Source organism: Toxoplasma gondii, chromosome X (genome assembly GCF_000006565.2).
Source record: "Toxoplasma gondii ME49 chromosome X, whole genome shotgun sequence".
NCBI classification, from domain to species: domain Eukaryota; phylum Apicomplexa; class Conoidasida; order Eucoccidiorida; family Sarcocystidae; genus Toxoplasma; species Toxoplasma gondii.
In genome coordinates this window covers 579,088-605,490 of record NC_031478.1, presented here as the reverse complement: position 1 = coordinate 605,490, position 26,403 = coordinate 579,088, and the positions used below count along the sequence as shown (strand labels likewise).

Genomic DNA, 26,403 nt, shown 5'->3' with positions numbered 1-26,403 from the left:
ACCCTAGGTGTTGGAAGATTTACAAGATCTACTGGCATGTGCCGTGAATGCCGTCAACCTGAAACATTTCTTGAACGTCCCTACACTGCCCTCAGACATAAATGCACCAGCACGATGTGACAGTAACACTCTTGGTTTTTTTTTTCTCATGCGTTTATTATGCTGTCAGCATCTCGAGTGCATCGCGTGCTCGGCGCGGCCATTGAAGCAAGTCGCCTCTGCGTCGGATAAGGACAAATAAACAGTTTGACTGGATGCTGGAGCCCTGTCTCGCGTTGACGGCCTGGCTGCTGCTCTACAACGCCTTGTTCTGTATGTCGAATCCGGATTGCGTTTCGTCTCATGTCTACGCTCTGAGAATCCTTTCTACATATCGGCATGCGGCAGATCCACCCCAGTGAGTGGCCACCGTTACGGCTTGTCAGACGCATGCAGATTCTTCAAAACGCGCAGTGGAATTGTCAGGAGTGTGGGGCCCTGTGTGTAACAGTACAAGCTGCCGCTAGAGGGCTCTTCAACTTGAATTGAGGACTCGAGTAGGTACCACCCCTTGTTGCATGTGTAGAGAAGGCTCATCTCTGGGAATGGATTCCAGTACGGTGGACCTGGCCACAATGGTATCTGAGTTGTCACTGTTGTCTCGAGGTTGATGTAAGCAAAGCCAATAGCGGACGCAAGACTTCAGGCACCGAACTCTCGCACCACACCATTGCCTAGGATTTGCGAATGAAAGAAAGACGTTACATCGAAGAGAAGCCCTCCTGAAGGAGGCTGCAGGCCAGATGGATCCGCGGAGGCACGAACTGTCGAAAGAGAAGAAGTTGAGCTGGAAAGAGGAGCATACGAATTCGATGCGTGCTTTGGAACAAAGGAGAAGTCTTCCGGGGGCGGTCCGAGAAGAAGCGACGAAATGTCAATCCAGTCCTGAAAAAAGACACACGGACTTGGTAGATCATGTCATGCCACTTTAAAATAGCACAGGGTATCCACACATAAAAGTTAATATATATATTTATATAAATATATATATACATATATATCCGTTCATATATATATATATATATTTATACAAGCATACATATAACTATGTGTATATGGGTGTGTAGGAATGTCCCAGTCACAACCACGCCTGTGCAGCCTGGAGCAAAAGTGCAAGGGATAAAACCGCGTATGTCTACGTGAAACGAAAGACACAAGCCCAGACAGGAATGGGATTTAAGGAGAAGCCACGGTTCACACTCACGAACGACTGCCTCCCCTCCCTTCGCGAATGCATTTTGGCGGCGCCCGAGAATGAGGACTCAAGTCAGTGTGGACAGAGGAGACAGCCGGAGCAAAAAAAAAGACAGGTGGGCTCCGCCACGTTGGAGGACCTTTTCCGGTTGCCCCACACAGAGACGCTTACTTTGACGGAGGGACTTGCCAGCATGTTTTCCAAATTCGATCGCGCCACAAACGGAGAAGGACGCCATTGCAGCAGTTGCGGAAGAAACTCGAAGAACGGCGGAGGCACGTAGCGGTGTTGAAAGGAGAGCAACTCCAGGAGGAACCTTCTCGTGGTGGCCACTCCTCGAGAGTCGGAGCCCCAGTGCTCGAGACCGAAGCGAACGAATCTCTGGAAAGCATCGCGCGAAGAAAGGTTCGACGCCGGGCTTTGACAGGAGACTCAGGACGGACTATCCACACTTCCAGTTTGGAACATGCAGACGACGCCGACACAGGAAACTCGCGAAAGAAGCGGCAACATCGTTGCATGGAAAAAACATGCGGTCTTTAAACGCACTCCACGGGGTGCCTTGCTTAGCAGTCAAAAACACCGGCCCCGCTCGTCGTGGCCCAGATGCAGAAATCCGACACAGTCGACGCACAGAAAGCCGCTTTCCGGATGCTTGAACTCGTTCACAAAGCTGCGTGCGTCGTGCTGTGTCACCCCTTTCCTTGTTTTCTACTTCCCCTGGCGAGTTGCATACACATGACAGAGACTTACTTTCAACAAGTCAAGACGCTCGGAAGCAGAAATATCCCAGACCTTTCTTTCAGAAATTTCCGTGAAGACCCAAGGTTTCACTAAAGCAGCACGAGCAATCATCAACCCGTCGGAGGCTCCCGACGCAAGTCGAAACTCAAACTCTGGGCTGCTGAAAATGTCTCCGCATCCTGACCAAAAAACACACGTTTCGCGACAGAAATTCTTTCCGCATGCAACGCTCAACAAAAACGGTCTCAGCCGACGCCCACAAGCCGCATACCTGGACTGGCATGTGGAGCACAAACCTAACGCCGCGAACGTCAATAAGAGTATATATATATATATATATATATATGTACTGGAACATCAAGCGAGATACGCCAGAAGGGGGATACATAAGCATGTGTGAACAGACCGCGATTCCTACAAATATATTATATATATAGACAGAGAGACAGTTCTATCTCTCTCTCTCTATCTATCTATATCTATATATATATAGATATATATACCGCCTACACATGCATGCGCTCGTCAAAGCATCCACGAGGGAGTCCACACCGTCCGTTCGCAGCAGACGTTTTAGCTGACGCCGTAATCTGAACCTAATGGAATCACGTGGGTGGAAAAAAAGACGAAAGCGCGAGATGTTTGCGAGTTTTTTCTTTTGACTGGGAAACGCGTTTTCAGCATGAAACGTGTGTTTGTCACTCAGTACCAATAAGGGGAGTCGACGAATCCAATGCTTCTCGACACTGCGCCACGTAACTCCAGTCCGCTGCCTTGGTGTAGCGTTGCTGGGCTGTGCGTCCGTGGACAATCAAAGCGGCTGCTCCTGCGTCTCCGAGGCTGCATGGTAGAAAGTCAACAACGCGTGCATTTCTCGTTTATGTCAGAAAACATGGTAACTCGAGTCCCCTACCCCACAGCACAAGCCATCACCTCTCCCCCCCCCCGCAAATATAGTTTGAAGGTTAAAATAATATCCTTCCAAGTTAAAGATACGAGTTCGAATCTCGTTATTTGCCCTCGACTTCCTTTTTTCCATTCGGCTTCTTCTGCGCTTCAAGTTGTTGGTGCACTGCCACGCCCCGCTCCGGCCCTGCGATTCTGTTGGCGACACAGTCGTGCGAACAACGATGCATGGCGGTTGGTTTACCGGCGAATAAAGCTGTGGAGAACTTGTTTCTTCCCTTGATTCGCCGTCCGCAGCTTGACGGTGACGGGGACCTCGGGATGTCTCGTCGTCATGCTTTCCACCAGGGACTCCAGTCGCTTTGGATGATCCAGCATGCATGCGCCCGCTGAATACACCTCCAGACACCACAGTGCGACGGGCTTGACTTCTGCGGCCGAGAGCCCCCACCTGGCCGATTCGACTGCCGCACACCTTCGTGGTCATCAAACAAGACGGCGGAACTGCCGAGGTTTGCAAGTCTTGAACGCAGAACGCAGCGCCTCAAACCGAACAACCGGGGGGGGGGGGACAGCAAGTCTGATACAGCGAGGCCAGACGGGAAGAAGAAGACGAACAAGCAGCTGAACGGAAGTCAGCGGCTACAGGGGGGTTCCAGCTCTTCTTGATGGGGACGGTACCAGGAGGCCGTAAACACCACAGCTTTGTGGAGATCAGACTGCAGAGCCGACGCCAGCGTGCTGGCGAAGACGCTCACCTTTGAATCGACGGTGCAGCTGCACCAGAGGGCACGCAGCGTTGAGATCGATGAAGTCGCAAGAAACGTCTTCACTTGCAAGAATATCGGTGCATCTGCGAGAGACGCAGAGACACACGACAACGAAACGAATGTCTTTTTCCCTGAAACATGTTCGCCATCAAATAAGCCAAAGACAGGGAGTGCTCTCCATCCTGCAGGCGAATTCGCAACAGTCATGCTCACGACACAGGATGGCTTCACGGAGTCCAGAACCGCACGTCACCACAGACATACAAAACGCTGCGCCTGTGGATGCATGCATCGACACGAATGCCCCGCCATCTACGCTCGTCAGAACCGCGTTCAGCGGCCTCTGTTTGTATGCATTGTCGCGCAAATTGACACATACACATATATATATATATATGTATGTACATGGATTGTTTTACATGCGGGAAGAGGTAGAACCGGTCTAAAGTAGTCATGCCTGCAGTTGCTGCGGACAGCGACAACTCGACATATTTCGATCTCACGCGTTGAGCACTTCTGGCGTGCCGCCTGCGATTTGGACACCAAAAAACGTCTCGCTTTTGTGGCGCCTGAGAAGGAAAGAGAAAATGCATCCACGCTCAGACGTCGAAAGGGCAAGAACCGATGTTGATATACTGCTCGGCGTCCAGGGCAGATACAGTCCTAGGTGTTTGCGTGTGCCAGCGAAACAACCGGGAGCAAGTAGACTTTGTCTGTTTTGAACGAAGAACTCCGCGGAGTAGAATCCAATCAAACAGTCACCGCTCTGTCTCCGGAGCGGGTACAAGGAAGGTTCCGACGAGACCACGATATGCAAGAGGAAAGGTACACACGCCTTGGACCCAAATGTGGAGACTGACTTAAGGAGCGAAAGTTCGGATTGTTTTCCGTCTACAATCGACTTTGCGACTGCCATCTCAGACACCTGAAAAAAGACAAAAGTCCACACAACTCTCACTCCAACTGATTCCCTCATTCCGAGAGACTCTGTGATCCTAGAAGCTGAGATGCTGGGACTGCAGCCAACCTGTCGGCCTTTCCCATAACTGTCCGTGTCTCTCCATTTCGCCTTCGGTCGGCGCCCTTGGCAATCGTTTCCTTCTTCCTCTCTTTCTTCTTGCATTTTGTCTCCTCTTGTTCCACCCGCCTTTCCGTCTCCACGCTTTCCTGCTGCGCCTCGAGTCGCTTCGTCCCGGACGCGGCGCTTCAAGCCTTTCTTGAACTGTCTCCACGTTGTATGCGAGCGGCTTCTCGCCGCCTCAGCGCACGAACTGTTTGGGAGCTCAGTGACGACATCGTTTCTCTCTGCGGGTTTCGCTTGTCTTTCCTAGACCTCCATACCGTCACTTCAGCGCCGAGTTCCACACAGAGACGTCGGAAAGGGAGATTCCCCACAGTCGTCAGAGGCGCCAAAATCAACCTCCGACCTCGTCCTCGTGGACTATCGAGGAGGCGCCGACGAAATGTCTCTCGAGTTGCGACGCGCTGCTCACGAGGCGAGAGAGCAGAAAGCGACCCCACACGGAGACGCTCTGTCTCCCCGTCCACAGGGAAAGCAGAAGAAGAGAACGAAGAGGCAGAAGAAGAACAGCTGCATCCTTCGGCATCGAGGGAAGAAGAAAGCGCAGACGTAGCGCACGGAGGGGTACTTGACGGGGATGACGGAAGACAAGAGGCAACAGCAGTGTCGTCAGAAAATCTAGGATGTTCACTGGACGTGTCGAGATGCCCAGGCCCACAATTGCTCCCCACTTTCTGTTTCCTGTCCTGTGCGATAGTCTTTGCTCTGAAAGACGAGACGCAGTTTAGTTCTTCTTCTGCATGCAGACGACGCTGAAGCGCCTCTAGTGCGTCAGGGGTCACTCGGCTTCCATCCGCACAAAGGTTGAAACCTACGCGAGAAACAACGGAACACAAGAAGCAACAAACAATGCCCGACGTACCCTTAACAGCGGATAACACGACGAAGCGGAACCACGAACCACTGAGGAAGCGAAAGACACAAAAAGGAGTGCAGGACAGTCGACGGAAGGTAGGGGACGTCTACGATGCACAGGAAAACTCATCCCACCTCACGCACAAGTCGAAGTGAGACACCGGTTTCTGTCGTTCACCGCAAGCTTCAACCTCCACGAAAACTTTAGGCAAGTGTCTCCAGATCGGCCAGGTAGACAATCCCGAGCAGGTGCCCCTTTGTCGTCTCTCTCAGTCCCGCCAGGCCAGCGAGACAGCTGGCGCGCTGGTCGTTTCCAGCGTGTTAGAGTCGTTTGCCTACACACTCTACTTCATCGAAAACGCGGACGCAACACTCGCTATCAAGAGGCTTCATTCTCTTTCCTTGTATGCACGCGTTCCCTCTTGTCACGCAACTACAACAAAGGAGAGAATCGCGTGAAGTCTATCCCTTGAAGCAACCTTTTTTCTCGCCTCCAGCTGCGCCAGTGCGCGCTCGTTCGCTAGCTGAAAGGCTCCTACCAAACCACTCCAAAGACTTAAAAACGCACACGCTACACGGAAGAGAACAGAAACGACGAAAGACACGCACAGGGCCCCTGAGAAGCCAGAAGGAGGGAGGGATGTTTATCCGAGGATCAACATAGACGCACAGCACAGATGGGCATGATTCCGCCTCGTACAAAATGTACCAATTCTCCCTCTTCAGTGTACGATGAGGAGTCCTGTGTGTACAGCTTGCAACGTTAGCTTCAGCAGCTGCGGGCTTCGATCTTGAGGGTCTTTGCTTCTCAATTCAACCTTTTTTGTGCTAACCGAACATTGGTAACGTGCACTGGGCACCCGCTACCAAAAACCAAAACTAATCCGAAGACTGTCTAAAGTCGTGTCGGCGGAAAAGAACTGGGAAAAGGATGACACACCCTTAGACAAGGAAAAAGCTCTGAATGCAGGACAGAGAAACGAATGTATGGAGCGGCGCTAAACACCATGGTTGACCCAAACACATCAACACGCAAAGTCGAATTAATTGCGGACGAAATGCGCGCTACCTTCAGCGTCGATGTGGCAAGCGCCGAATCGACAGCATGCGCCGAATGGACAGAGAGGAAACCCCGCGTCGAAAAATGGACACGACCGCGTCTGAATATCTTCTGGCCTTGTCTGAAGACACACGCGAAACCACGAAAAAATAAACAGTTGGAGAAACGACGAGATAAACCAACTCAACATTGTCTCCGGAGACCCGACAAAGGGGCTGACTCTTCCAGGCACAAGGCATCTTGAAGAAACGTGAAAACGAGGGACAGAAGGTGGAAAACGTTTGAAATGCCCGGCATTGCCAAGCGTGATATTTCCCCTGAATTCGCGGACGTAACGCATCTGTCCTCTGTCCTATAAATTCAAACGACTTCTCTTCCAATGTTACTCCATTAGTGAGCCATCCCTTTCTGAGGGCCGCTGTACCTTCCAGCACTATGCACGCATTTCGCTTCGTGCATGCGCTCTGATTCGTTTCCCGTTACCGCACATATTTTCACTTTTCCAATCACTTTCATCGCCTCTTCCTGCCTCGTCTTCAACACCCGCAGCGGCATGCAGAGCCTCACGCCCACCGCCCCCGTTCCTCCGGTCTCAGTCTCAGCGGGGGATTGATGCAAACGTACGAAAATGTGTTTGTTTAGCTGTCATTTGCAGCGGAGTCCACAGACACAAATACGTATAAATACATGTATTTAAATCCGTGCATATAGGTGTATGTGAACATATAACAACACGTTGTAAGACGCACTCCCCCTCCTGCAGGCATTTTGGCTTCCTTCTGGGGTGCCTGTCCTCAGGCTGACTTTTCTCCCACCTTAAGAAATGCTTTTAAGTCATGCGGGCGTCTGCAAACTGGAACAACTTTCTGGGCGTGCATGCGTCTTTGTTTCGCCTCCACGTTCGTCTCCCCTTCCCGGGAATCATTTTCGTTTTCGCCCTCGTGGTTGCTGCCTCCCGGCGGCGCCTTGTCGAGCCCGTCAGCAGCCTTGCCCTCGGCGCCCTCGCACGAGCCGCATGCAGCCATGCGCAGGCAGAAATCCTGATAGGAGACAGGGACGACAGGGGACGATATAGTCAGTGCCTGCCTCGGATGTTTACTGCCATGGGGGCAAACGTTTCTTGGGTGTCCCGAACGGGGCATGTGCGTATACCAAATCAATATAGTTGACAACTATCCTTTCCACGCAAACACGATAGAAATGTACATACTTATATGCATGCATACATGGGAACACCTGCGACTGTGACTTCGTCGACGAATGAGAGGAGCTGTTTGATCGCCACTGACACTTCAGTGACACGCGCGGTTCACCATTCCTTTTCCTTAGGTAGTCAGGGCACAACTGTACAACTCTGAGTAACCGCAAAGGTTTGACATACAAGTAGGACCGAACCCGTTTTGGATGACTCTGGGGCGCTTTAAACGTTTTACATTTCGAGGCGAGACACGACGTTGCAGGTGTCAGGCCGACATGCCGCAGACATAAAAAGGCCGTGTGGCAGTCGTCTATAGAGAGCCTGTATTGTCGGCGTGACGCCGACAAATACAGAGAAACACGAATATGCATAGAAGTGGAAATGGACAAAGATATGAATAAGGGCATAGACAGTCATAGGCATTGAAAAGCGATACATATATAGAATGGTTGATAAAGAATCCGAGCAAGGGCCAGATGAGCTAGAAAAGAAGCATGTTGACAGAGCACGTTGAAACAGCAAGTAAAACAACGCCAGGGCGCTATGCGAACCCTGAGGAACTTGAGGTGCACGGCAAAACTGAAATGCCAAGAAGCAGCGAAACCGGATAGCCAGGAGTATACTTCCAGACGTACTGGATGCCCTCGAAACATGCTGACACGATAGAACTCGGATCTGGTGGAAAGAGACCTTCACGATCTAAAGTAGGAGTCCCTCTCGTGGTGACAAGGCACACGCATGGCTGACGAAGAGGAAGAAAAGAGCAAGGAAGACAGGAAGAGGCAAAAGAAATCATAAGCATAGAGTCAGGCCGCCAGCTTGCGAAGGTGGCGCCAAGAGAGGGCAGGACACACGGAGGAGAGGAGAGAGAAGCAGAGACAGAAAGACACAAAAGTAGCAGACACGTCTGGGACAGAAAGGTCAGAAAACAAGTGGACTGGAAAAGAAGAAACGAATACTTTGTCAGCGTCTATGCCTGCCTTAGGAGTCTGTAAGACCCCACATGAGAACTAGAAAGAAAACAAGGGACACTCCTGTACCTGAGCTGCTGCCTCCTTCCGAATTTGTTGTGTGTTGGCTAGCCGTTCCACAGCGCTGTTTTGACCTCGGCGACGTTTGCGTGTTTCGTCTCCATCCTGGGTCTTTGATCTTTCTTCGTCATCCCCGTCTGCACGACACGACCGCCTCTTCTCCCTTGCACAACTCGCGTCTTCGCTCACTCTCTCTCGCCCCTCTTGTGCACTCGAAAACTCGGGTGCATCAGCTGCCGTCCTTTCCTCCTTCCCTCCCCTCATAGTGCCGCCCTCGACGTCGTTTTCTTCCAAGTGTGCCGATTCTTCGTTCCCACACCACTCCACGAGAGGGTTAAAACTTGCTTTCTTCCCCTTCGTTCCGGAATTGTGGGGCGCAGGCCTTCCATCTCCCGCCTCTTCGGAGTTCCTCTGCCTCCCATCGTCTTTCTGAGACCTCTCCTCTGCACCGTTCTTTGTCTCCTCTCTTTCTCGCTCTTCCGCTCCAGCGTCACGTGATGAGTTCTCTCGCTGCTTCAACTCGCCGCCATCTTCATGCAGACCCGACGGAGAAGAAGCGAGCGCCGCGCCAAGGCCGGCCTCCCGTGAGCGCGTTTTTCCATCACTTTCTGCATGCCACTCAAGAAGCTTCCTCACGGCGCCAAGACCAAGGCCCCCTCCCTCGCCACCTCTCTGCAGTCTTCTCAGTCTGTCGTCGAAGCGCCGCTGAAGCTGCAACAGAAGGGCGCCTCTTCTCTCTTGAAGTGATCCGCCCTCGTTTGCTTCACCCTCAACTCGACACGAACAGTGTCCCACCTGTCTCGCACTTTCTCGCTCAGCAGATGATTCCTCTGAAAGGGTCAGCTGACCCCCGTTGTTTGTCGTGAGGGCGCCAAGACGCTCTGCTTCCTTCAAGAGCCTTCGCGTCGACCACCGTCGAGTCTCCCTCTCCTGTTTCTTCACCCACTGGCCACCGCAGGGGCCCTCGTGTCCCTGTGGGGGAGGCGGAGTTGAGGCAGAAGCAGAAGACTTCGAAGACGAGGATGTCGGAAGAGAAGAGGGGAGACTCGCAGAAGCTGGGCGTGCGTTTCCCTCCTTGACACATCTATCCGTATCGCCGTCCGATTCTTCTTCGTCGCTACCCTCCGAAGAAAATCCAGATGCCCGGATCCAGTCGGGGACCATTGGAGCCTCGCCTCGTTGCAGGCAAATGGCCGCATGCGCACCAAGGAGTTCTGGATTCAGCGCACTGAGCAAATGGTCACAGTTGAAGGAAACGAAGGGAGGCAGATTCGGTGGCAAGGGAAGAGCGGCGGAGTGCATGTCACTTGCGTCAGCACTCTCTCGTCTCCTTTTGCCCACCACGAAGACGTAGCCTGCCGTCGCTCTCTGCTGTGTCTCTGCATGCGCGACAGCAGGAGCCTCGCTGACAGACGAAGAGGGCCTCTCTCCTGGGAGGCCAATCGAGGAGCGACAAGTCAACGGAGATCCTGCAAGGAGAGAAGAAGGCGAACACGAAGGCGGGGACACGGCGCCAGTACTCAACGACGAAGAGGCGCGAGACCACGCAGAGACCGTGGAACTCGGAGAGGGCGACTTGAGGGCATCGCCCGACTTCACGTCTGCGGGCTGCTTCTGACACCCAGCAGAAGGACTCTCTGGCCCCACTCGACTTGCCATTATCCAGACGAAGAAAAGGAGATGCGCGAGAGAAACGGCGGACTGGGAGAAGCGCTGGTCACCGACGGCTGCACGGAGAAGGAAAGGATTTGTGACGTACTGAGAACGAAAGGGGATCGAGAAAACAAACGTATCTTCGTTTTGCGCCAGAGAGAGATAGAGAGCCTATCTGGAGACTGCAGGACTGAAAAGCTTTTGTTGCCGCAATTTGTCGTTATTCCCGTTGACGGCAAACCCTTCTCCGGCTCGGGGGTCAAATGACGAAGGAAACGTTACTCGTATCGTCTGCCGTGAATCTGAGAATACCACCGTACCTATTTTTGAAACCTTCCCTCTCCCTGTGCGTGCGAAGAAAGCACGATATCTGTAGAGGCGTTTTCCGTTCTGTTTGCCCCGACTTCTACATCGGTCAGAGGCGGCAACGACCTGGGCGGACCGGGACCGCAGCTGGAACTCGACGCCCCTCCGCGTTTTTTTTCGGAGGAACTGGAAGCAACCGAAAAATCAGACCGAGGGGAATTTCCTTCGGCTCTTGCTTCTCTGCTGTCGCTTCTCGCCCTTTCTCCGTCACGTTTTCAAACTCTTCCGCTGCGAAATGAGAACCACAGCTGTTCCTGCTCGGCGTCAGAAGCTTAGAAACAAGATCCCGACACAGACGGGCAACAGAGAGTATCCAGAGAGCCTGACAGAGAAGAATGAGTGATCATTCAAACAAATCAGAAGGCGTGATGGATGACAGCTGTCCCAAGCCCTGTAAACTGGCGTAAAAGTGCGATGAGAGGGTTGAAGTATAACGGACTTGCGGATTGTGTCGAGGCGCTGTCGTCAGCTCGAGGTGTACAGACAGCTGAAAACTCCCTCCATTTCCAGCACAGATATGCACCGGGACACACATTTAGCTGGATTTGCTGGCGTCGGGCGCCACTTTCGCGTCCTTTTCTCTGTCGTCGCGGCTTCTCGACTGGTCGACCATTGGTCATCGTCGCGGCGGAGTTGCTTCTTTGCGACTTTCGCGCCGGCGAAAGGCTTCCTGCATCTCCGCAGGCCGCCCTCCTCCGTTCGTCCAGTGTTCCGCAAAACCTTTCTGGCGTTTTTCCGTGGTTTCCGAAGGCGTCCAAGGCAAACCGGAGTTCGAGCGTGACAGCGGCACTACGGTCCAGATGCATAGACTAGTTGTTTTTTCCGAAAATCCAGTTCGTGCATGTGTGCCCGCCGTCTCTTCGCGTCCGCGTTTCGCTGGCATTGACAGCACAGGCAAGAGCTGTGGCACACACATGTGAAACGAGTCTTGCGAGCTGGCGATTTGCGGGACTGGCTTTGGGGCGCCGCCTTCGAACGATCGCGTTGATTCACGGAAGAAGACTCGCGGAGAAAAGGGCGTCCTTCGATCTCATTTTCGCCGAATTCCCTGCAGCAAGGTCAGGCGACTCCGATTTTTTTCTCATGTCTCTGCAACTCGCCACTTCTCGCGCAGCCTCGCCGCGAAAAAGAGTCAGCGCGTTTTTTTCTCTTGCCGGCCCGGTTGTCCCCACGCCGTTCTCTGCTCTGTTTCCGGCGTTTTCTTGCGGATCATGGGGCACGCTTTCGGTGGCGACCCTCTCCGGTTTCTTTGGCACATCTTTCCTCGCTTGGTTCGCGGTCAATGCTCGCTTCCTAACTCATTTCTGTGTGATTGAGCGCCTTTCTTTTTTTTCGCTTTTTGTGGGGTCGACAAGCCCCGTATACTGCATGCCCTTTCTCTCTCTGCGCGTATTTGATTCTCTCGCGTTTCCTAGGGTCAGCGCCTTTGTATCCTGCGTTTTCCTTTTTTCTACGTGTTCCTTCCTGCTAAAGTGAAGTTCCGGAGTTTTTTCTCGTGCACGCCGTTAGAAATCTTCGTCCCGTTCCACCCTATTTCTCCACGACACGGCCACTCAAGTAGAGGCCGATTTTTCGCACTTGCTTTTGCCTGTCACACACTGCCGCTCTTCGAGAGGGCGCGAGAGCGCCTCCTTTCGCTCTCTTCCCTCTCTCGTTCGCCCCCGCCGTTTACCGCGGCGTCTGCAGGCGAGACGAAAAGGGGGACCAACTCTTCCTCTTGCGCGTCGCCCGCGATGGAGACCGACGTCGTTTGCTGCAGGTAAGAGGTTCCATCCCTTTGCCGTTCCCCGCGTTTCACCGAAAAGAGAGACTTTCCTCCTCAGAATTCAAAAGAAACAGCCTCAGAGACGGACAGAGTCGAGGCCCTTCTTCCACGGAGCAGCCCGTCGTTGACGACAGAAGTCTCGCGATGTTTGCCGAGGACACGAACGCAGTGTTCGTCTCAGTCTTTTCTAGTTCAACAACTGTTGGCTTTTACCGTCAGTAGAAACCTGACACTCAAGGCTCTTTTCCACCATCTTTGTTCCCTACTCTTACTAGCATCTGATTAACATTCGTTTAGTCTTTAGTCTTTAGCCCTCACTCATGCCGCTCTTTCCTCACGAAGCTTTCTTTCTTCTTCTCTTGGAGATTTCCTTCGTTACCTCTTCTAGGTTTCTTTCAGAGAATGCGTCCTGTTTCTTGCGGCTTGCTTCCTCAGATGCGTGGAGGTGAAGGCAGTCGGCGTGGAGTCGCTGGCGGCGAGTCCTGACAGTCGGTGGTTGGCTGTCGCGCGAACGAATGGAACAGTGGAAATCTACGACACTTCGACGAACTGTCTTGCTGTCGTAAGCGTCGGAAATTTGCACGCGAGACGGTTCGCTACAGCCTTTCTCTGATTCCCTTGCTGAGAGCAGCTCTTGTTTTCAAGAACAGCTTCTTATCTAGAGAAGCCACCGTCTCTCTCTCGCTCTCTCGTCCTGTGTCTCACTTCGTCGCGCGGTGTGTGCATATGAGCATGAGCGCGCGTATCGACTGAGACGTCTAGATGCGCCAGCGATATATATTTTATAGCTTCTGCCTAAAAGCGCAACTGTGTTTCTGAGGCAGTTCTCGTGGGTCTGCGCTCAACATCGAGATTTGCAAAAGGAGAGAAGAAGGAATACAAGATCGATTGTTCGAGTGGTCCTACGTCTCTTCCGCTCCCGTGCTTGACTGAGGGAGCTCCATCTCAAGATACACAAAGGATATAGGTTTTTCGAATGTTCTTTCATGCTCGATTTCGTCCCTTCCTCTTTATTTTCTCCCCATTTCTCTTTCAGCGCCTTAGCGATGAAAATTGCTCGTCGGCCCGGTCTCTCTTGTGGGTTCCTGCAACTCGCAAAGCTGCGAGTATCGCCTACGATGCGGCGGCAGCGCGCGCTGGAGAGGCTGTAGCTTCTGCCAGTGGAAAAAATGCGTTTCCGAGGAAGCGCGTACGCGAAGAAGAATCCGAGAGAGAAGACGACAGCGCATGCGAACTGTGCGAATGGCGCCTTGTCGCGGCAGGCCTCCACGGCGTCATCTCGGAGTGGAATCTGCGGACGCAGCGCATTCAGGTACTCGTTCCTTCCATGGAAGTGAAGGAAAGAAGAAAACCGTGCACCTGTCTTCATTGAGTTACGCGAAGGAGCGGTTAGGCAACGAAGGAATCAGAGACGAGAAAATAGCCGGCCTCGGACTGAGAGAGGGGAGGGTCTTTGGGTGCGCACCGTCTCCAACACTGTAGGAGCGATGGATTGGAAAACATGTTGCGATCGCGAACCTGATCGCGACACGACCCTGGTCTGGCTTTGCTCCATGCTTTTTCCGTTTGCTTCAGTCCGAGTCCCCTTCGTATGGAGGTGCAATCTTTTCTCTCTCGTCGCCGCCTCATGGCGCCCCTGCGAATTTCTTCGCGGCTGCTTGCGACGACGGCCGCGTGAGGCTCTTCGCAGTGCAAGGCGCACCGGCGCGGGCGGCGATGGGGCAGGAGGCAGACGACGGCGAAGTCGGAGCAGAGGAGGACGGCATTTTGCTCAAGGCGTCTCTGCCCAAGACTGCAAGTGAGCTTTCAGTGTCGCGTTCGTTGAAGGCTTTTGCTTCTGAATGTAAACGAGTTGTTGGCGTGCAGAGTCGAGATCGAGAAACGTCAAGGGGACATCCTTGTCCAGCTCGCCCATCTCTGTCCATCTGAGGTTCCCGTGACTTGCGCCAGCTGCATGCGTTTTCTCAGGGATGTGATGAATTTGTCTCTCTTGTTTTGTTTCCTTCAGCGCGTCTCCTCTCCGTCGCGTGGTACGCCCCTGGTCTGTTGTTCGCCGCCACTGCTGCGTCGACGATTCTCCGCTTCTCTTCTTCTTCACTTTCCGATCGCGCCTCGGCCGCCTCGTTTGCGTCTGTCTTCGGCGCAGGGACCTTCGTGGCCGATGGAAAAATGATTTTGATTCATGGGTCCCGTGGACGCCAATACCGACAGAAAGATGGAGAAGACGCTCAGATAGAGAGCAAAAGAGGTGAGACGAAGAGGCATGACATGTGGTTTCTGCCTCGCGACTCACGTCCGCATCCAGGGATGTGTGTTCAAAAGCGAAGGAAAGTTTTGCCGGGAAGTTGACGTCGAACATATGTGACTGCCTGTCGACGTGGATGTGGAGTGCAACCCAAGCTGGGGACGATAGGAAACGAATCTATGTGGCGAGACGCTACCATGTAGTTTTTTGAGAGCTCCTCCTCTCGTGTAGATCCGTATTCGCTGCGTTCTGTGGCGCAGTTTCCCTTTTACCAGCGTTCGGGCAACTCTTCGCTTTGGGCCGGACGCAGCTCGAAAAAACGCCCAACATGCGTCACGTTTGCGGGATGCGAAGCATGTAAAGCACAGCACATACCAGGGGGGGCACAGAGACCGCACGTAGACGCTCTTCCTCGTCGTCATTCGAGTCGCTTCCGTTTCTCCTTTTCTCAGGAGCGTCGCCAGTGCTCGTCTGGTGTCTCTATTCTCTTCCCTCCGTTCGCTTGCTCTTAAGCGGAGACAGCACAGGCTGTGTGACCGTCTGGTCGGTGCCGACATGCGTGGCGCTTCGTCGCCTGCAGTTGCATGCCGCGGACGTTCTGAATCTCGAGGCGCATGCAGCCGTGGCCTTGGGCGGGGCTCTGGGGAAACGCGGAGACGAAAAAGGCGAGAACAGGCAGGCGCTGTTGAGAGATCGGGCGATGGTCACGGTCGTCTCGTCGGGCGTTGATGGAAAGTTGGCTGTTGCAGTTCGACAAAAGGTAGGACACGGCTGAGAAATGGCCGAAGCACGTTGCCCGTCGCGTGCAATGAAACGCCGCTTATGGGCCTGAGGCCGCACGAGGACCAAGATCCACAACTGCTGCGAAGGAGGCCAGATTGCGAGGTGAAAGACGCTGGGATCGGGTTGTTTGAAAGGTGAAACGCAGTGCGGAATCCGAGGGAGATGGACAGACACAAAAGTGGAAGAATCGTTTCGAGATAGATTCTCCTTGTGTGGGCAAAGGATAGACAGAAACTCTGTGAGGTAGAGGAATATCGACGCTTTGATAACAACATGTAGTCCCTTCCTTTACGTGCTTTGGAGCGGGTGGTGACTACGCACTGCGCTTCTCTTCTTCACTGTGTTTTTATCCGATGTTCTTCCCTTCCGTTTCCTCCGACAGTCGAACGCTCTGCTGCCGTTCCATTTGCTCGCAGGAAGGCGACTGGGTCGCTGGCCCAGCCAAGTATCCGCATAAGTGCGATATTCGAGGCCTCGCCCTCCTCCCTCTTTTGCTTCAAGGGAATGCCGCAGGGACCCGAAAGAGGCTTCTTCACCTCGCTTCTCCTTCCTCTCTTGTTGCCTGGACCGGAGCCGTCGACGGCGCCATCCGATGCAGCGAACGCCTCACAGGCCTATCCGTACGTAAACAAATATATATATATATATATATATATAATATATGTTCGTGTGGTTGGAGGTGTTTGAGATCGTCTGCTGATATGTCTCTTTGTGTAGATGTAGCGTTTCGACTGGGCGTTCCTCCTAGTTATTCGTAATGCATTCATTCGTCCGCAGATGTGTACATCCAGATATCTGTGTGTACGTATGTGTGTCTGCCTGTGTCGAGGCGTCCGTGGTAAAAATCTGTGGGCGACTCGCTTGGGATACGTTTACGTCACAGGTTCCTGCCTGTTTGCGTGTTTTGTCCAGAGTGTGAGAGGCCCGCCGCCCAGCCTGCCGTTTCATCCCTTGGCTGCTGGCATCCTTCCACGCATCAGCGTCGCCGGTCGGGGGAACGAGGGTCTCGTCTTGGCTTGCAGTGACAGCGGCCTCGAACTTTGGTAGGCCCTGCAACAATTGGTCTTGAGAAGCGTTTTCGCGTTGACTAGTCCTGCACTGTTTCGTCTCAGATCTCTTCTTTGTCAGAGGTTTGGCCGCAGGTATCTCCATCGCATGCATGCGCCGCAGGCGCACATGCGTTGTGCGAGCACGATGCTGCACTGGCTGCCGAGCGAGTGTCCACAAAAATATCTTTCGTCTTTTGAATCGATCTCAATTTCTAAGTCAGGCTCCCTCAAGTGTCAAAAAGGCAACCTCTATGCAGTTAAGTCTCTCTTCTGTCCGAGCATGTTTCTGTGGTCGCGCCGGGAACGCTTTACAACATACGGTTGGGGGGTTTCCGTACAGCTCTTTGTTTTAGATGTAGACTCTCTGTTCATTGGTTTTGTCTCCGTCTTGTGTCCTGCAGGAATGTCGGCCCAGTTGCTTCTGGCCCTCGTCCCTCGCCGTTGCATGACTCTTCTTCGCTTCCTGTCTCCCTTTCCACGTCCGCCTCGGTTGTGAAGCTCCTGCGTGTCAGTCTCCGCGATAATTTGAGGCCTCGTTGCAGTGACCTAACACCGGATGGGACGCTGGTGGCTGCCGGCAGTCGCCGTGGTCTTCACCTCTTCGGTGTGCATCTCAAAGAGGTGAGCAAGCCGTTGAAAACGAAAGTCTTACGCCTGGAGTGTAGGGGGGAAATACTCGAGGCTTCGACAGTTCTGTTGCAGACAACCTTAAATGTAGTAGGCGGTGTTAACAGGCATTTAGGTCAGAAACGATGGTCGCTCTTTGGTGCATCTGCGTCGACCTTTTGTGCACCACGGTTCACGTTCTCCGATGAATTGAAGCCGGAACCGAAGCTGTGCAACGCATGCGGATGGTGTCCTCATTGACCTGGATAGCCAGAAACGAGGCGCTACGTGTAGCCGACTCTGTGAGTGGGTGTAGACAAGCCCGGTGTCCTCGTGGTCGGTTCTTTCGCAGTTGCTTCGAGAGCGGTTGCTTCGAGCCTTCTGTCAGGTCACGCAGAAATCCATGTGAAGCAGAGACGCGTTAAGGATGGCGAGGAATCTCACACGAGTCGCTGCCAATCGTTTTGTCTGCATCTATATACCGTCTTCGTGAAAATTGTTCGCGGAACGTAGCTTGTGGTGTCCCAATAGATCTGTCTGAAGAAGTGGAGAACGGCGGAAGGATGTTGGTATGTGATGTCTGATCTCCTCTGTCGGGTGTTTCCCTTCTTTGCGGTTCAATGTCGTCCGCGGATGTCCGTGTACTTCTACGTATATATACATATATATTCTACTTATTGTTATGATGTTCTGTATCTGTCGATCTATATATATATATATATATATATCTGTGCTCTCTTCCTTGGTATCATTAGGGGTCGAGTTCGAATGTGCTTGTCCTTCCTGACCCCTCTCTATGTCGTCCGGCTGCGCGTCGCGTCTGAGCTTGGCTGCTTTATTCTCTCTTTCCATCTGTTTGTGCCTCCTTTTGCGAGTAGTTGGAGATCGTCGACGTCGAAGGCGGGCGCGGCTGCGACGCGGTGCGCGACGTGCGAGCGCTTCGGTTCCTCAGCGACACTGTCCTTGCATGTTGTTGCTCGGTTTCTCGTTCCAAGAAGAGTTGCCGGCGCTTCCGGTTTTCTTCCGAACTTGCGGACAGGAAATCGGTTCTCTCACGCAACGCCAGCCACGGCGAAGAGAGCGACGCGGAGGCAAAGGGCACTGAAGAGACTCTGAAGAAGAAGCGCACGGCGGAGAAGAACCGCCAGGCCGACTCTCAAGCTCCCGTTGAATTGCATGTTCAGCACAACAAGGAGGCGGCCATTGCCTTGGCGACTGCGGCCGTTGAGGCAGAGTGGAGTGCACTAGACGATGCAGAAAACGAGCAAGGAACCGTGTTAGGCGGATACCGTCTTGTGTTCCTCGATGTGTGGCGAGGTGGCAAGGTCCTGGCGGAGCTCGGGCCGTTTCCCTACCGTGAGTCCACTGGCACTGAGAAGACGGGGGGCAGGTGTGTCGATGTCGAGTGGCTTTTTACAGGATTCTGGTTCTGCTGCGGCAGCGGAGTCTCCCAGCCCTCACCAGACCGAAAGCGCGAGAGGTGCGCGCAGGAGTTTGGAAGCCGAGACTCGAAGAAGGACACGGTGTAAAGGCGTTGTCGACTGTGCTACTAGAAACCCAAGAGCGAGAGGAAGCTGAAAAATCCCTGGCGGGAACGGTGCAGACGTGCATCTGTCGTTTCTGAGTGAGAGGGCTTTGACAGACCTGTTGGCGGGGGATCCAGTGCAAATCACCATGGCTTCCCCCGTTCTCTTCGGCTGCGCCCTGGGCTGATTTGCATATGGCGCGGCTTGGCGTCCCCCTCATCGGGAAAAGCCGGGGGCGTTCCCCGTTCTAGGGTGAAAATTTGTTTATTCTCTTCCCACGGGCTTCGAATGGCTACGAGCCTCTCCTCTTGTCCACACGGTGCATGGCCCTGCGTCTCCATATCTGTCTTTTTCTGTGTGCCTCGTCTGTCTGGTTTTTTTGCAGCGATTCGGTCTTTCGACGTCTCCGATGACGGCTCTCTGCTGTCTTGTCTCTTTTCTCTGGGGTCACTGCTCGTCGTTTCACTTGCAGATTTCTCGCCTGTTCGTTTTTTCCGCGGCTTCCCGCAGTCGATTCGGACGCCGATTTCTTGTTCTTGTTTCTCTCCGGCTCTGCCCGTCGGGAGCGATGCCCGAAGGCGCCGGCGCAGCATCTGCCTTTTCTCCACTAGGAGACAATACTGTATCGTTCCCCTTTTGGACGAGCGTGTGGGAGAGACGGCGCGCTGGGACGACACTGCAGAAGCGGAGGTCTTTGGCCAAGCCGAGGAGGCAAGTGCAGAAGTTGCGGCAGATTATGGAGGCAACAAAGCTCTGAAGGCGACGAAGAAGAAGCGAAAAGATCGAGCGGTTTCAGAGACACCTCAACGTGCGGACGAGGACGGGAGCCGCGGAGACGAAAGCACAAAAAGAGGAAGAAAAATCAAAGTCAGACGGGTAAGAGACGTCTCGAGAAATCCGCGAAAAACTGGTGCGAATGGGAAGGTGTAGACAACTCGTGTATTCACGCTGACAGTTGGCGTACAACATCACATGTTTCATTTCTACGTGTTGTATTCCTCTTATCTCATTTCGAGCTTTCCTCCTTCGCGCCTTGGTATCTTTTGCATATGCAGGCTAGGCAGCGCTTGTGCGTATCCACGTGTGGCTGCGTCTATGTGTTTTTCCGGCCTGTGTTTATGCCAGCCACATAGATACTCGTATCTGTATATCTTCATGTGTAGGTTCGTATCGACATGGGTTCTGTAACGGGCGGTGGGTCCCGGGTCCGAGGGGGGGACTTCATATCGTACCTAAATGGCGTTGTCTAGCATTCAGTGAGGTGTTGAAAGTAATTCCATCCGAAACCGGTTATTGCTTCGTACGTCTGTCAGCAGATCTACTTACCATATCCACTGTTTTTTTCGAATGCGTACTACCATGGGGACAAATGCGTTTTTGGTGTAGGAGTGGTTGGTTCTGAGTTTTGGGTTTCTTTCTTTGAGCCGGACGTTGCTTTTTCTTGTTTTCTGTTGACACTTCTTGCAGATCCCGGCTTCTTGCATCGCACCTTCAGACGGCCCCATCATCAACGCTTTGTGGTTGAGCAAGAGCTGGTTACCTTCGCAGCTGGAAGTTGAGTGCCGCGGTTCTCAGTCTTCCGGTGTTGTGCCGACTTCTGTTGCCTCCTCTGACTCTTGTTCTATCCTTCTCTGTCTCACTCCGTCTGTAGTTTGTCGCCTGCCTACTCTGTCGGCTGCTCGCCATCACACGCTCAGCGCGGCTGCAAGGCGCGACGCTCCCTTGGGGTCTCCTTCTTTGCTTGCTTCGTCTCACACGCCTTCTGTGGACGGTCACCTTACCTTGGAGGCTGTCCGGGAAAGCGAAAGAGAGAAACGAAAGGAAGACAAGAAGTCACGACCGCTTCGTCCAGCGCCGTCCAGTGGAAGCAGCGAGTCTGAAGTTGAGGAGGACGATGACGAGGAAAGTTTTCCTTTGGAGGCATCTGGTGGAGCCCGAGGAGCATTCGGTCTCCACACCCGTCCGCTAGTTGAGGTGAGAGGGACAAGAGGTGAATTTGCTGCATGGGGCGAACTTAGACGCTTGTTCGGGAACTTTGTTTTAGGGCCTGGCGGAGACTGTCAAACCGACCATATCGCGGGTCCGCTGTATTGTTCACAAAAGCACGTGTCTATGGACACAAACAAGCATATTCATACGGCGCCTAGCGGAGTCCAAACGAATGTGGTCTACATCGCTGTGAGTCTCCTCTTCAAGTTCCCCTCTCGTTGGTCGCGCGTGTTTTGAGTATGTGTGCATTGAAGTGGGGAATGTGCCTGGCTTCCCGTCTCCACCGAATGACATATATGCATGGCTAGACTTTCGATTTCGTGGTTTGATGCTTTTTTGCTCTGTCGACGTGTCGAGTCGACGCGTTCTTTATGTGTGTGATACGGTCCAAGTCTCCAGTTTGCGTGTGTCTTTCTCCCCTTTTCAGGATCTTTGTCTCTCGCCGTCGGTCTCTCGATCTCGTTCTGCATCTGGCTTCCCCGCTGCCAACGTCTCCGTCGCCCTTCTTCCTCTGTATGCCTCTGGGCGAGTCCCGCATTCCCTCGCTGCTCTTTCAACTGGCATGTTCGAGCTTCTGTCTCCGTCACTTCGGCGACTCTGGCTGCTCCACTCTCAGTGTTCTTCGCGTCCGGGAGGGAGCAAAGAGGAACTGAAGAAAGCGCCAGTGGTAGGCATCAAGGGCGAACAAGTGACGGCTCTGTGTGGCCCTCGCCCTAGCCCAAGACCCTCCCTATCGACGACTTGCTCCTCGCCGTCGTCTCTGTCCTCAGGCGCGGGAGCGGGGATGGAGACAGAAAAGCAAGGAGATGGCATCTCAGACTTGGCAGGGGTGAAGAGGCGGGGGGAGAAAGAAGGTGGCTCCGATGCCAGTGTGGCTGAGGGGAGAGAGACGGCCGGGGCAGTTCCTGTCGTCGACAAGGCAAAGTTTTCGGTTCTGCGCCGAAGTCCTGGCCATGGCTTTCTTTCGCTGCTGCTGCTGGCAAATCGCCAAGACGCGGGGAAGAAGAAGGGCAAGGGCGGCGAAGCAGAGAAACGCATGCAGGGCGGAGGCATTCTCATGTTGATCGAGGCCTTGGACGGCGCCGCCGGAGAGCCTGAAAACATGGAGGCGCCCTTCAACAGAAAGCGCTACGGCACGTAATTGGAGAAGACTCGAGAAAATGCGGCCTTGATCAATGATCAAAGCAAGACAGGCGCGAGACAAAACAGCCCACAGGATGTACAAAACACAATGCTGAGAGGTGATGTGTTGAGGAGAGGGAAAGCACTGCAAGCGTTTGTCGGCAGGAATTCATTCGTCTCCTGGCTACCTTGCAAACCCTGTAAGAGACAGTTCCGTCTTCTCACTTCGGCCAACGCATCCTCCCTGTGACAAGAGGCACGGACAGTCAGTCGTCTCGCGTTTCCCTGATGCTCAGGGGATACATGTTAGGCTGCCTCCCCTAGGGGGGGAGGGAGACGTTTTTTATTCAAGGACAACAGCAGTGTCGCTATCTTCATAAGTGAGGCAACCGCGTATACTGAAAGGTCCTGTGTTCAGACCACTTTAGAACAGGGAAGAAAACTGTCATCTGTTTTGGGGTCCGAGGTGCCGCTGTGGATGGTGTGATCAGAAACCGATCAATGTTCTTCGTGGAAGCCATCTGCTCTCTTGCCTCACAAAAGGCGTTCTAAGCTTCTCTGGATAAATAGTTCTAATATGCAGAGACGCGTACTTTTTCCCCGTCAAAGGTCCACCTCGGTGGTGCGACTATCAGGCATTCCGAGAGCTGAAGGCAGCTACAGTTGCCGCTTGGCACGTTGCCCAGGGGTAGAGGAAACATTTAGGGAAAGGAATTTGAAGGAACCGGCGTGTCATAGGCAGAAGCGGGACGACAAATGGAGCTCTCTATCTTGTCGGCTACGAGCGCTCTGAACAAAGACGGTTCCTGACCGCGATGTAACGTGCTGTCTAGTTCAGTGACGCAGCTGGTCTGTTACGAAGATCCACGTTTTTCTCTTTCACGTCATTTTTTGTCTTCGGTCCCGCAGTTGTGGAAGCGTCACGTACGTAGACTGCAAAAGTAAACTGGTGTTAGCATAAGCAGTTCTCGATCTTACTGATGAAGTCATCGGTAGAGTCTACGAATAAAGATCACTAACCCTGAACCTTAAAAAAACGAGAAGTGGAGAGGTCGCAAGGTAACAACTTATGGAATATTCCTTCATTGTTTTAGTCTTTTAGTCTGTAACAATAAATCGTAAAGTCTGGAATACTGTGGCATTCGGAAGCAATGTCACTTCGTTTGTCGACAGTGGTTCCAGAATTTGAAGAACTGCTGGGCGGTTATACCTTTCCGGTGTCGTCTTTGCCAACGAGAAAAACGTCTTTTACTGTGTCGTCAGGAAGAAGTGATGGTGTGCCAGTTCTCTTTCCTAAGAACTCTCTTGTGCAGTGGATCCGCTCGTGAAAATTGGACCAACGAGCCTAGGCAGAAGTGATAGGCATCGATACTCAGACACGGGTTCAGCCACTGAATGGAAGATTTGTGTTCTGGCGCCTGACGTTGTGGCTCATCTGAGAAGAACGGGTACACTCCCGTTTCACAATGCATTATGTGGAAGATGCTCTGATTCGCGGCGCACCAGCACCTGCTTGCAGAAAGTACGTGGTACTAACGGAGCATTTGCCTCAGCCCGTGTCGTCTTTCCAAGATCTGTCTGGCAAAAATGCAGCATTTCAAACACAAAGATCATCGCTTGACCTTCGAATTAAATTATGCGCTAACCCAGTGTACGAGGGCTTTGTTGGTTCCGCTGAGTTTCATCGGCGCGCGGGAACTACTCCGGGGGGCAAAAAGCAGCGAGCGATGCCCTTCCTCAGCAGTCCCAGGTACTTTTCAAAGAGTATGCGAGTCGTTGAACCGATTAGAATGTCTGATTTTGACGCAGGAACCTTGAAAAACCGATTCCCCTCCTAGGTCACCTCGAGTCCTGGATCAAGCTCGGGTCCTCTGTGCAGGCGTTCTATATTAGGTCCAGGTAGATGAGCATCGCAGCATCGATTTGTTCGCTCTTCGCATGCGTCGATGTGTGCTCTCTCGCGGCTGACGGGGTTCCAGCGTCACCGCCATCCCATTTCACAGTAAATAATCTGGATCCCGCTTTCCAGTTCCACTGTATCTCGTATTCCACAGCTCCCCGACGACCGTCTGCCTCCAAGGCATCTTTATCACGTCTTTCCTTCGCTTATTCGCACCAGTTGACAGACTCAGCATTTCTGCCCAAAGTTTGTGTACTCGCGGCCTATTTTTTGACTTGCTTGCAGCGTTCTCAGTCGTTCTAACTTGGATTCTTGTGCTCTTTGTTGTCGGATTGCTATCTGACCAATGGGACTTCATCACTTGGCAGCAAGCAGCGCGGCTGTGCTCCTAGCGGGCGGCACTGCAGCGTATCTAAAAGCGAATTCCCTGCCTTCTTTGGTGGGTAGTGCCGGGTTGGCCAGCACTTTCATGGCAAGCACCTATTTCTTCACGCAAACCGACCATATTGGCGGGGCGTCGCTTATGGCGACTCTTGGCGGTGTAGCCACCGCTGCCGTGGGATACAGGAGGTACATGGTAGTAAGTCAAAAACGGGAATTGCGACGTCCATTTCGAACCCACAGAGTTGAAGAGGGAAGGAGAAGAGTTTAGGAAAAAGCAGCTTATGCATTGAAGTACTCTCTGGCCAGGGGTGTGTTGCAAAGAGTGACTTCCAGGAAAGGAGAGAAGAAGGGAAGTGCGAAGGAACGGTCATGATTTTTTTGCGTAGCACTGAACGCACTGGCGTGAGATGAGAGGATTCTGTTCTCGGGGGGCGCGACGCTGAAAAAGACGGAGGCAGAGCAGAAAAACGCCCTCTTGAAAGACGAACATTGGCAGAAGCACATTCGTGTGACGATGTGCTAAAATTGTAGATGGCCGTTCCAGAGGTAAAAAACGGTTGGATCTCTTTTAGGCTCTAGGAGTTTTTGATGACAGCGAAGACAAAACAGAAATTATCGCGAGAACAATATACACACCACAGGCAAAGAAGGGGAGAGAAAATGTCATAACATCGTGGAAAAGCGAGAGAATAGTGACAGTACATATGTGTGTAGGAGTCGGATGTGTCAACATAATGCATAAGAGCACATCAGGATTTGCCTAGAAGTTTCGTTTTGTTGTTCATTCGTTAGCCGTCGCTTTCGCCTCGGCTCGTTGGCAGAACATTTCACTGTGACTCGTTGTCACTCTTCCGTTTTTATCATTTTTCCTCCACTCTGGCCCTTCCTCTAATTCTTGCGTTTCGCTTTGGAAGTGTGGCTATCTCTAAAAATGCTTGTTGTCTCGTCATGTTCTGAAGTGCTTTACTCTCCTTGTTATTTTTCTGTTAGGCGGCGAAGCCAACCGTGCCAGTCACCCTGATTGTTATGGGGGTACTCAACACAGCTTACTACGGCTACCAGACGTTGCAGTTCAAGGACAACATGTAAACAAGAAAGGCTCACTAAGGGTCAAGTGTGCCCCGAACAGGGGAGGTGGTGATATGGGATCGACCGACGAAATTAAATGAAGTAGTGGGACAAGTATCGCACAGGAAATGCAACGAAAGTGAGGGGGGTCGCCGGACAATGGCGACGAGAATGCGGACAAAAGAGGAAGAGAGCGGAGGAACAGAGAAAGTGAAACGCTGTAGGGATAGAATGCCGTTGAGCTGAGTGTTGATGGAACGAAGCCAACAGTGAAAGGGCGGGGGCAACTTTGGGGTATTATTCAGTACGATACTGGCGGGCAGCGGGAAAGCTTATGGTAGCAGAGGGACGCGGGGGAAACGCGAAAAGGCTACTCGGTGGGAGACAGCACTTTTCCTAACGTGCAGTCAGGCTTATCGCTCTCTTTGTTTTTTGTGGTTTTGTAAAACACACAGCACAGGCGCGAGAACTGTGCCCGCGTCTGGGGAGGAGCTGCGCGAAGGACGTCTGATGCCAAGGCGATTGGAATAGACACAGGGGCAAAACAGGCGTGAAACTTTACAGGGAAAACGAGGGCATTGGAGATGTTAGGTGGCCGTGGAAAGGGCGATGAGTAACGCAGCGATGATTGACTTTTTAGTTTGTGGTACTAATATCCTTGGGTGAAATCCCTTCCGCGTTTCACCGTCGTGCTTTTCACACGATTGGCGGTTCCTTATATGTAGACGAAATGCCAACCCCTAACCGCAACAGGAACTGAAGTAGAGAGAATGGCAAAACGAAGGCTTCTGTTGCTTTGTCAATCGAACCACGCGTTTGGTCTCTATCCCCGCTTACGTTAGAGTCCAAGTATATTTATGTCCTCGTTTTGATCTTTCCACGGCAGCCGAAGGTAGCGGAACGACAACCGAGTCACAAAAACGGTCCAGAATTATTGTTTTTCGGAGTCCCTTCACTTGCACTCAAAACCCTACAGGTCCCATTTCTTCTGGCTTCCCTTAACGTCTTTCCCTCCCGCGCAAACGACGAACGGGGAAATATGTAGTAGAGTGGGCACAGCGAAACAGA

General features: G+C 52.7%; 3 protein-coding genes and 1 non-coding gene across 4 annotated transcripts; 3 read left to right on the top strand and 1 right to left on the bottom strand.

The window, feature by feature from the left end:
- Window positions 1-576: 576 nt before the first annotated feature.
- Window positions 577-11,426, bottom strand: TGME49_228080 (dihydrouridine synthase (dus) protein). The gene is made up of 12 exons (XM_002366390.2): window positions 8,889-11,426; window positions 7,466-7,690; window positions 6,660-6,771; window positions 4,996-5,546; window positions 4,515-4,579; window positions 4,158-4,223; window positions 3,643-3,737; window positions 3,129-3,273; window positions 2,688-2,818; window positions 1,988-2,157; window positions 1,406-1,615; window positions 577-924 (listed from the first exon to the last, which is right to left on the bottom strand). Exons 1-12 carry the CDS (start codon window positions 10,536-10,538, stop codon window positions 682-684), a joined length of 3,663 nt encoding a protein of 1,220 aa, XP_002366431.1. The 5' UTR covers window positions 10,539-11,426; the 3' UTR covers window positions 577-681.
- TGME49_228075 lies at window positions 2,926-2,997 on the top strand. The gene has a single exon. It is a non-coding gene; the product is annotated as a tRNA-Gly (tRNA).
- A 519-nt stretch (window positions 11,427-11,945) lies between the features above and the next one.
- On the top strand, window positions 11,946-23,062 carry TGME49_228100 (hypothetical protein). The gene is made up of 13 exons (XM_002366391.2): window positions 11,946-12,657; window positions 13,099-13,225; window positions 13,700-13,975; window positions 14,239-14,461; window positions 14,672-14,911; window positions 15,361-15,668; window positions 16,108-16,311; window positions 16,604-16,734; window positions 17,142-17,361; window positions 18,225-18,702; window positions 19,258-19,748; window positions 20,340-20,846; window positions 21,289-23,062. Exons 1-13 carry the CDS (start codon window positions 12,632-12,634, stop codon window positions 22,000-22,002), a joined length of 3,945 nt encoding a protein of 1,314 aa, XP_002366432.1. The 5' UTR covers window positions 11,946-12,631; the 3' UTR covers window positions 22,003-23,062.
- A 910-nt stretch (window positions 23,063-23,972) lies between these two features.
- TGME49_228110 (hypothetical protein) lies at window positions 23,973-26,264 on the top strand. The gene is made up of 3 exons (XM_002366392.2): window positions 23,973-24,463; window positions 25,258-25,352; window positions 25,791-26,264. The coding sequence occupies exons 1-3, from the start codon at window positions 24,230-24,232 to the stop codon at window positions 25,864-25,866; spliced, it is 405 nt and encodes a 134-aa protein (XP_002366433.1). The 5' UTR covers window positions 23,973-24,229; the 3' UTR covers window positions 25,867-26,264.
- The last annotated feature ends 139 nt before the right edge of the window (window positions 26,265-26,403 follow it).